An 11,285-nucleotide genomic window follows, 5' to 3' on the forward strand; every position below is an offset into this window, starting at 1 on the left:
GAAGATTGTGTAAAACATTTAATGAAATTCATTTTTATTCGCATTAGCTGGTACATTGTATAAAAACATCTTGACATACATGATACACATGATTACAAAAGTGCAATACCACAAAACAAAATATTTTGAATTTCATTTTCTTTTTAATGGGGAGGAAGAGAGATGAAGGCAGGTCAGTGGTCTACGGCTCCAACATAGTGACAAATAGTGTCATAATCGAGGGTGAAAACCTTCTCTTCATAGCGGTCTAGTTGTACCATGGCTTTGCATCGGTCCCTGTCACGCTGCAGAATACGACCCACCTAAAAAACACATGGCGATACTGTCAAAAGCAAAACATCTAGGACACAGGAAATTAATGAACATTACACTTTATTAACCATTAGAATAAGTGACATTTATTGGTTGAAAGAACGTTTATGGTTAAAGTTCTATATTCTAGATCAGAAGAGAGAACCCCACAAAGACAATTATCAGCTTTAATTTTATACTGTTCCAATTTTGTCTGCTCTTTTTTTTTTTTTCATCACTTCCATTTATATCCTGTATGAGTTCTCTCTCCTGGTTGGATACAATTGGAAAATTGTATTTTCTGTTTACTTATGAGCTAGAGAGACATAACACTTATTTAAACAAATACATATAATTACACCCCTTTTAAACCACAATTTTTCACAAAATAGCCCAATATACAAGCTATGACATCCCCAAAACAAGGACCCCAGGTTCAAAGTGGTTAAATCCCAATCCATAGAACCACAGGATTGTCGGCTCACCTGTCCCCTGTGCTCGCCCAACACCACCATGATGCTATCAGAGTCATTCTTTGGCACGATGGTCTCCAGCATGGCATGTTTCACATCTGCAACATCATACATGTTGGGTTAATAAACTCACTTCATAATAACAACCATTGACTACAAGCAATAAGGCTTTTAGGTGGTGATGTCCTCCTCAACTCACCGTCCAAGAATCTGCCGTCTTCAGTTCGACACACGCACACGTCCGGCGTCAGGACGTCCTCTATACGCATCTGTGGGGAAAACAAAAGAACAAAACTACTGTATGTCCATGCAACACTTAAAGACCAGCTTAAATTGATTAGTTTTACACTTTTATGGAGACATTGTAGTTAATAGATGCCAAAAAAAATAAGTAATTACTTCCTGTTAAACAAAAACATAATGTAATAAAGAAATAAATCGATATATATTAAAAAACAAGCTCCTGAGACTATTCATTAATCGAAAAAGTTACTAATAGAATAATCGCCAAGAAAATAGTCGATAGTTGCAGCCCTCCCCTAATCATGTGATGTCATGTTTTGGTTGATCGTGTGATGCGATGTTTAGACGTTTATACCTTTGCATTGTAGTACTTTCCCCCTTTGAAAGTCTTGTCTATAAAGCGGACTTTCAGGTCTCTCTGGAGCCAGGAGGGGGCAGCAGGGGGTCGCCGTGCTTCCTTCACCGGGGGCTTCTCTCTGGAGACACAACAGTATGCATGTGCTCAATTACGCATTTATTTAACTTGAACCCTAGTGTCCCTACTCTGGGGCTAACATTTGGGGAAAAGAACAAATCTACAAGCTCACAACGTGCTGCGATGCGTTGTGAGCTTGTAGATCAGCTATTTTCGCCAAAGGAGATTTGGTGTAGAGGGAAATACTAGCTGACCTGGTATAGAGCCCCGGGGGACCCTAGTCAAGCATACAGTGATTAATCAAATTAGGCCTTAGTCTAATAAGTCAGTTAAGCATTATAGCATTTTGCCATCATCTTCTTGGTCTTCATCACTATGCCAAATTATATACAGGCTGTAACAAACTAATGCTATGTTCAATAAATAAATACTAATCTTGAATGGCAAATCTGTTTTGTATTCTAAATAAAATATGAACAAGCGCACATTGAAAACCTTACATCGTTTATTGAAAGCCTACCTTTCATGACTCGACTCCCTGTGTTTTCTTTTCCTCTCATCTTTTCCTCGATCTCGCTCTCTGTCTGATGACTTGTTTTTTAACCTATCGTCCTGGTTCCCCTCCTCTTTCTGCTCCCTTCTCTGTCGCTCCTTCTCTCGCTCTTTCTCCTTCTCCCTCTCCTTCTCTTTCTCCTTCTCCTTGTGGGCGTTACCGAGGCGACCTGTTTGGCACAGAAACACAGCAGCATTGCAGCATTGCCTCCTTTGGTTTCGTTACAATGTATTAACCGCTTAAGCCCTATATTTCACAAAATAGGGGAAATAGCCGATCTACAAGCTCAAAATGCACCGATTTTTGAATAACATTTTTATATAGACATGGCCAGAATAGGGATGCCAGGTTGAAAGTGGTTAAGGTCAAATAAATGAGAAAAATAAAAGCTGAATTGTAAAATTTAACACCATGCTGCCTGCTAAGATGTTTTCATGGCATGGCTCTGCACTGCAGGAGGCTGGCCGTATAGAAGAGGTCCGTCTGTGTGTGTCCGTTACTAATCTCACGAACCGCTGGACTAAAGCAACAAATGACTTGTGTCAGTAGGCCAAGGACATCAGGTTGAAAGTGGTTAAAGAAAAATATATAAAAGCTGAATTTGTCAAAACACCACGCTGTCAAGTTAGATCTGTTCTGCCTTATCAGACAGCATTTCCCCAGTCACACTTTACAGAAACGTATGCAATGACACTGCGTTTGTGAAAATCAAAGCTTTGTTTGTGTCCCATGAAGGTGTCAAATGTCGCTGGGCTGGAGGGGAAACAGCCTTCTTCCAAAACATCCTCAATGTGCAGAAAAGGATGCCGATCCTTAATAATGAATCAGAATATTTTAAAAAGGAAGAGCAAGACATCATATCTATGTGTATGTATTTAATTGTTAAACAATACAAGTCAGAAAGGTAATTGATCATAAATGTAGTGTATTAATATGTAATCATCTTTCTTTTTTACTTTTAATGAATGCTGTCCACTTTACATCTTTCTATTGGAGAGGAAGCAGATTTTTGAAGTTTAAAAGCCTTTAGCCTTAAATTAGAATAAAATAGACACCTAAAAACACAAAAATATAACAAATTTTAAACCAAAATTATGCTAATCTATCTATCATGAAATGCATTTTGAAATGCATAATGAGTGTAATTTTCTTACAACGATTATGTGACATTAAATGTGTTTTGTCTGACTGATTACTTACTGAGGTCTTTGCTGTATTTGGCATATTCTTTGCCATCCACCAGTTTTAAAGTGTACTGACTGATCGTTGCAATTTGACCACCGATTGCGAGCTTCACCATAACGCGCGCATTGTCTGTATCCAACGCCTCGATCTATGGATCCAAGAGAAGAACAAATAAAACTGTGTGTTTACATGTACACGGAAGCTTAATTCATACATCATCACATGGTGTCGCTTGCTTTGGATTTATTTGGACACGTAAACGCTTTTTACTTAATGCGTCTGAATACTTAGTAATTCAAAGACGTGACACTTCAACTGATGTACCGGTATATGAAGTATTTACAACTAAAAAAAGTCATGTTTTACACAAAAAAATATATATATTGTAAAACATGCAAACCAGCGTTAATACCTTAACCCCACTAATACTATGCATGTCAATGCTTCAATCCAATTATTGCCATAACCTGTTGTTAGCATCGTTGGACTGTATGGATTTGATGGGTCAATAGATGCAAATAGATGCATGGACAGTACATTACCTTTCCATACAGGTCTCTGTGAGCCCCGGACTGCACCAGAACATAGCCCCCCGGCCCCAGTACCAGAGTCTCCTCTTTATCCCTCTCCTCGCCAGGCTTGGGGGGCCGGCGAGGTTTGCCGGGCTCCAGGTCCCTGATGGCCGAACGATCGGCTCCCAGGCCCAAGCCCTTCGGTCGGAGCTGGTGTTCAAGAGGCTTCACGTCTCTGTATCGGACAGGGGAGCCACAGCTTTCGATCAATAAAACGGACAGCTGGACATGGGCAGTGATGTAAAAGGATTTCAATGGATAAAGACAAGACTTGATGCAAAACATCCAAACATCCCGTCTAGAGGACATCTTTTTTTTTTGAATGAACATGGTTAAAATGGTTCCACATTATAATGTCATTTTATAATTAGGGTCAGTTTCATTACGTTTTTTTAAACCGTTATTTTGTATTACTGCTACAATCCTGGACAATTTAGTGAATAAAACATGATTTTAACCAATCTGTATGGTAGAGTATGTTAATACAATATAACCAGTACATCTGCAGTGGTTGGAGACCCTGGTGTCGGGTAGGACACCTACTGGTTGACAATCATGTCATTGTCAATAAAGTTATTTGAAACAGATGGCACACCAGATTGGACACTAGTATATTGTGGTTTGGGCATCGTTGCAATTACTCCTCTCCGCTTTTAATTTGTAACTGGTAAATCTTGAAATATCAACGTGGCAATAAACATTCAGTTCTCAGAGGAGAATAAGCAGTACTGTAATTTGACAAGAAGCATGTTTTTTGTCTGAGTGAACACTTACTGTTTAAAGGTTCCTTTTCCAATTCCTTCCCCTGCCTTCCAGCCCATCCCCTTCAGCATGGCCATTCCATAAGCCTCAACTGGAACAGTCTCATAATCTGCCTCTGTAGACTGGCGCACGCGCACGCGCACACACACACATTTTACATTTAAAAAAATAACACATTCTATATTCAAAAGTTACAACCCATTAAAATGGCAAAATGAATAATATAAAAATACACTGATAAGGGTTCGATGAGATCCTCCCAGTTTGTAAAAACAAAAGCCATGTGTCAGCTCAGAGAAGCGGTCACTGATGATGTTCTTACAACCCGCCCTCTGGGTCCAGGCTGTCAGACTCGGCCACGGCTGAATAAAAAGCCACCGGGCTTTAACTGCAGCATGGATGCATGCATGGCACTGCCGCCCACAACATGGCGCATACGTGGAACTAACGGCCCACAACATGCCAGTAGCCTTGTTAATCAGGCCCCCACTCTTAGAGAAGCTGAGAGCGCATGTTAACATACAAAAATGGATTAAAGTGAACCCACCACAGGCAGAGTGGGTTCATTCATGTCATTTTGTATTCCTCTTGTCATATGGACAATGAGAGAGGACAGATACGTCAAGACAGGGATGAGGGGTTGGAGGACTTCTGCTCAAGGTTCGAGGTTGTACTTTATTGTTACATCTTGTGTACAGGTACATAAGAGTAAAACTTATTTTGGTTTGGCTTCCTTCAGACAATGCAGCTGAAATTCGGAAACGGTTACTCCTCTGTGCGTCTCTACTGTAGAGAGAAAGCTGCAGACCATCTGTCTCCCAAACTGCACTGTACTGAGGAAGTAACTCATGCATATGAATGCACTGGTGAGCAAACACACACTATACAGGGTATGGTTCTTGCTGGTCACTGTAGATTTTCTACAGTCAGCACTTTCACACACTCAAGTTTCATTCCCAGTGAAACAAGTCTGTCTACCTGGCACTCAACCTGCTACTGGGAATGTTTACATGACCTCGGAAATGCTTCTCTAGCAGATTACGCTGTTTATTCTGAGATATGATATGATATCATCAATTTCTCAATCTTGGCAAAAAATGTTATCCACTCATCTTTATTCACATTTCAGAGGACAGCAGGTCTACAAATGAATTTTGTATCCCCTCATGTTTTGCCTTGTTCTTCACAGTGTTGTAGCGTTCTTTTATTTTATCATTAGGCTCAGAGTTTGGCTTTTTTTGTGAAAATCCATCTAAAAGAATGCTGCTTCAGCCTAAACTGAAGCGAGGAAAACAACTGAAGCAAATGGAGAAAGATGGTCCGTGAAGCCACCGTCCAGTTTGGAAATTACTTCCACGATGACGACGAGTGGGAACGATACAAGACTGACATTCGACAATGAACATCTTACACCAAACCACACTGCAGTCCAACCTTTAGATCGCAAATCAGACTCTTTGGTCAAGTCAACACTCACAAATTATATCAACATCAGGTAAGCGCTGATTACAATACTGTCTGTGATTAGATTACTGTTGTCAAGTGCCTCTTAACAGTCAGCTAAATGTCTACATTAAAAATGCAAATTAAATAATGTAGGTAGGCTTCATTCAAATAGTAGTATAAGTCAAATGAAGAGGTAACTTTTTACACTTGGCTAATATGGCTGAGGACAAGCCAACATGCTCCTGTATAGAACTGACTAGATCTTTTCTAACCCATGGACATATCAGATACTTACAGACTCGGGGCGTAAGTCCACCTTGACCTGGTCTCCATCCTCGTAGCCTTGTGGGGCTTGGTTCTGCATCAGCAGGGGGATGCTGAGGTTGTATTCTATCTTAGACCCATTCTCCCACTTCTCAAGCTCCCTCCGGGAATCTAAAAATGCAAGATATATAGATAATAGATTAAGATGTCCATGCATGATACTGAAACATATAATGCACGCATGCGCACACACACACACCTTCAATTAGTTCTTTGACAGCCTGGGATTCGACAGATTCCGGTTCGAGATCGGTGGTTTGGGTTTTGTCATCCTTCTTTTGATCCTGGATGTCTTTGACCTCGGCTTTGTCCTCGAGGTGGTCCGGTCGACACCAGCGGTTCTTCTGAATTAGAGGAATGATGAGTTCCTTCGGCTTCGCCACTGGCTTTGTACTGAAACAGTCAGTAAGAAAGGGATAACTTAACTAGCCATAGCCCTAGAATGGCTGTGATATTACATACATTTCACGACACGTATTCCATATACACAGCCATAGATCACTACTATGCCCTCCTGCATAGAGGACGAGTTTCACCGGACCACATTTCATCCAGTGATACATATGGGGCACACAAATCGACAAGTCCATATGTGCTCACTGAAGGAAATGTGGTCTGTGTGTGAAATGTGAATCTCATGGTAAAGTGGAGCTATTTGACTAAATACACGTTTTCTGCCAGAAATGTAAAATGGATATGAAACTAGATAGCTGACCCTAAGTCGCAGCAATTAATTATTGTGCGAGTACAAACGGAGCGCTACAACTTTTAATGCCGCCGTGATGAATGCCAAAACGCTCGCCCCAAAAACACAGTCGCCTCCGGGCGGTATTATTCCCCTGTTATTCCTAAACGTTACGTAACCTCAGTAAACTATGCCTAAAACCTAACCTTATTCCTAAAAGTGACTCACCGACGCAGGAGGGCATATAGGAGGAATCTATGGCTGTGAAGGCTACATGGAAATAGGAATACATTGAAATGTACGTAAAATCACAGCCAATTATAGGGCTAAACTAGCCAGGCAATTTGCTTGAATGGCTTGCTTTGCTTCCCTTTAGTTACTACATAACTTAGTTACTACTAGGTACATAACTTGGACAAACCAAGTTATGTCCATTTAGGTATTAAGTGACTGTCAGTAGCTTAAAACAAGACCCAAATAATCATTAAAGCAGATATGTAATAAAATACACATTACAATGGCGTAATATGTAGTCTCCACAACTTCATAGCCCCTACGGAACCTCTCCCTCCGCTAAGTAGCTCCGAGATGAGGTCCCTCGTTGGTTCCTGCCGTTTGCGGTCGACATTGTCGCACATTTTCCAGTTTTACATGTTTCTTACCCCTTTCTGCACATCGTATCCAAAAAGCAAAGCAATTGCGCCACTCTCTCATATGTTTTAAGTTCTAGCGGAACATAACAGCTTCCAACGAGTTGAAGAAAGTATTTAATTTGCCTCGGTTTTCAACCGGTTACATGTTTTTAAGACATTGCGCAAGAGTTGCGCCCGTAGAGATAACATTACTGATTACCCTACTGGTCAAATGTTGAATTGCATCTTCTAATGCAAAATATTATGGAACCGGATGAAAACCGAGGCAAATTAAATACTTTCTTCAACTCGTTGGAAGCTGTTATGTTCCGCTAGAACTTAAAACATCTGAGAGAGTGGCGCAATTGCTTTGCTTTTTGGATACGATGTGCAGAAAGGGGTAAGAAACATGTAAAACTGGAAAATGTGCGACAATGTCGACCGCAAACGGCAGGAACCAACGAGGGACCTCATATCGGAGCTACTTAGTGGAGGGAGAGGTTCCGTAGGGGCTACACAACTTCACTGTGTTTGAAATACGTTGTTCGCTTTGCTGCAAATCAACGTGTCTATTTTGAAAGGCACCAACATCACTGGTCATCTTCATTGTGTGCACAAATACCTTGGTCAAATAAAGAATTATTATTCCGTTTAGAATAACGATTAGCATGTTAGCATACCTTTGCAGCTCCCTCCCATCGACTCCGGTCAGGTAATCTCGATCGTCTTCATTCGCCGCATTGTTGCTGGAGAATTTGGGTTTGTTTACGGTTTTGCTGAATCCAAAAGAGATCGCCCCTGTCTTTCTCTCTCCCAGCTCTTCAGAAGCACCAGCATTGTCGCTCTGATCGCCGCACGACGCCATGATGCTTGTTTGGAAAGGGCAGGCACTGTCTGTCTGTCTGCCAGGCAGAGAAGAGACAATGGAATTGTGGTACTTGTAGTTCTGTGGACGTTTGCCGTCCTGTTTGTTTTCACAGAAAATACTACAATTCCCGCAGATCGCACAACGCAGAGGCGATATGTAAATTATAACTTTATTTACATAAGGGGAGCGGAAAGCCTTTGGGTTATAAACTTTAATTAAGTGAGAGACAGTCACCTTGGTTCTGGGTCGAGGATTTTAGTGGTTCCATGGGGACCCCCAGAAGACTTTGAGGGGGTTCCTTCCAGGGCGGGGTCCCAGTCCCCAGCAAGCAGGAACAGACAGTTTAATATCATTTAATTACACCGGCTATTACGAAATAACGTGATATTAATGATTATTGAGAGAGAGAGAGAGAGAGAGAGAGAGAGAGAGAGAGAGAGAGAGAGAGAGAGAGAGAGAGAGAGATTTATAGGCCGACTTTTTGGCCCAGTAAAGCCTGAAAGTGTCCACTCCTACCACGTTTGCACAAGGCAACTTTCATTATAGGCAACACAATAAAATCCTTAGTTTAAATGAACTCCGAAGAGTGTAGAAATGGAACCAAACAGTCAAATGAACACTATGGATTTTACTTCTGTGCTAAATCAAAGCTAACAACAAAATGCTTCTGCTTATGGTGATCCCTTATCTGGCTTATCTGGGTCATCCTTTTAGCATTATTTTGTATAAACTGTTAAAAAAGTATTCAATCAAAAACCCTGGCATAACACATTCCTATGCTGTGTTCGTGTCCTAATCCTTGACATTAAATGTTAGTTTGAGATCTGAGAATCACTGACTGATCCAAACAGCATTTACAGTTACATTTACAGTCAGGACATTAGGTTTAATAGAGGTGAATTATAGCGTGTTGATTATTAGCTATGATTTGTATAGTTGATGCTGCTGGGTCTGCTCTGGATCATAGACTGTATGGGTCTGGATGCTGCAGCCTAAGGTAGCTCACTGTACTCTGCTGCTGCTCTCAGCCTCAGCCTCTCGATCCTCCATCATCAACTTGAACCGAAGCACAAACCAGTGGTGGAAAGTAACTAAGTACTTTTACTCAAGTACTGTACCTTGGTACAATTATGAGGTAGTTTTACTTCATGGAGCATTTCCAATTTTCAATACTTTTACTTCTACTCCATTACATCTCAGAGACAAATATTGTACTTTTTACTCCACTACAATTATTTGAAAACTTACTAGTTACTTTGCAGATATAAATTATTATATTATAAAACATATACATTAACCACTTCAGCCCTTTTTTATACATAGGCTATTTGAAAATAGCCGATCTACAAGCTCACAAAGCTTTGCATCGCGACGGGTTGAGAGCTTGTACATCTGCTATTTTCAAACATTTTAGCACTTTTACTTTTGGTACTTTGAGTATATTTTGATGCCAATACTTTTGTACTTTTACTCAAGTAACATTTTGAACACAGGCCTTTTTGCTTGTAGCAGAGTATTTTTACTTAAGTAAAAATATCTGAGTACTTCTTCCACCACTGGTCTGGCACAAACTAAACTGCTGAGCACATAAGAGAATAAAGGGGCGGTACTTTGAACTCTTTTCTTTCCCTCCCCTTTACGCCCCAAGTTACATTGATTGTCATTCCCATATCGTTTCTCCTTTTCTGTTAAAAGTGATTATTTGGGAACAAGGACAATAGCATGATACATGTCACACTTTATTGGGGGACAATAATAAGTCAACGAGACGCTAATTGATCATCGCCGCAAATTAAAGCGCCGCGTCTGCAGTTCAGTGACACCATAGTCGGGTAAAAAAAATCGATACTACCTCCCGAATCCCTACCTATACCAACGTGATTTTATTTTGTACTTAATAAACGGCACGGTCCAATAAAGGCATGTCGGTTAAATGCAAATAAATCAACAAAGCGGGTTTGCTAGATGAAGATCAAGGAAGATACGCCGAGAAGAACGCAGACATGAAGGTGAGAATTTGGGGGGAATCATCATCTAAAGAAACAGACAAAGACTAGCCTTGGATCAAGACTATCATAGATGTATTTTATCGAGTCTGACTTTTACGTTCGTATCTCCGATAGTCTTGTCTAGCACCCCCCCAGTGCGTCCTGCAGTTTCACCAGTAAAGCCCGTACTTCTCCGTACATGTACACAAAATATATATAAGGTGCTGACCCGGTTAACACAAATATTAACTAGCGGTTCGGAGTCTTTGTGCAATGTATTAGTCCGTATTTTTCAATAGATATGTGTTTTAATCCCGTCTGTATCGGATTCTGTCGATAGTTCCCTGTATTCCTCAATGGGCGGCAGTGACGGGGCGCATCCGGTGAAAGCCGGAATTACACTCAATGTAAACAGGAAGTAAACGAGGGGGGGGGGAATGGCGTTCGGCCACAGACGGGATTAAAACACAAACCACAAAAATACGGACTAATACATTGCACAAAGACTCCGAACCGCTAGTTGACATTTGGGGCAACCGGTTAAGCACCTTATATATATGTTTTGTACATGTACGGAGAAGTACGGGCTTTACTGGTGAAAGTGCAGGACACACTGGGGGGGTGCTAGCCAAGACTATCGTAGATACGAAAGTAAATTCAAAGTCAGACTCGATAAAAAATACATCTATGATAGTCTTGATCCAAGGCTAGACAAAGACCATTAGGGATATTTCTTCTTAGGCTAAATGAGGACTTTATACGCGTCATATAAGTTAAAACAAACACTTGTATAATCGTGTCTATCTGTCCTCCCTGTGGTCCGGGTACCAGTGCAGCTGAACGCTGTC

At 40.9% G+C, this 11,285-nt stretch overlaps 1 protein-coding gene across 1 annotated transcript in view; it reads left to right on the forward strand.

Moving 5' to 3' along the window:
* Positions 1 to 4,663: 4,663 nt before the first annotated feature.
* Positions 4,664 to 11,285, forward strand: part of magixb (MAGI family member, X-linked b) — a 79,852-nt gene continuing 73,230 nt past the window's right edge. The window contains exon 1 of the mRNA XM_080443986.1: positions 4,664 to 5,989. Coding sequence (XP_080300112.1) covers positions 5,853 to 5,989 — 137 coding nt within the window. The 5' untranslated portion in view covers positions 4,664 to 5,852. The remainder of the gene's footprint in view (positions 5,990 to 11,285) is intronic.

The sequence above is a fragment of the Gymnoscopelus braueri genome (assembly GCF_963280865.1).
Source record: "Gymnoscopelus braueri genome assembly, chromosome: 12".
NCBI classification, from domain to species: domain Eukaryota; kingdom Metazoa; phylum Chordata; class Actinopteri; order Myctophiformes; family Myctophidae; genus Gymnoscopelus; species Gymnoscopelus braueri.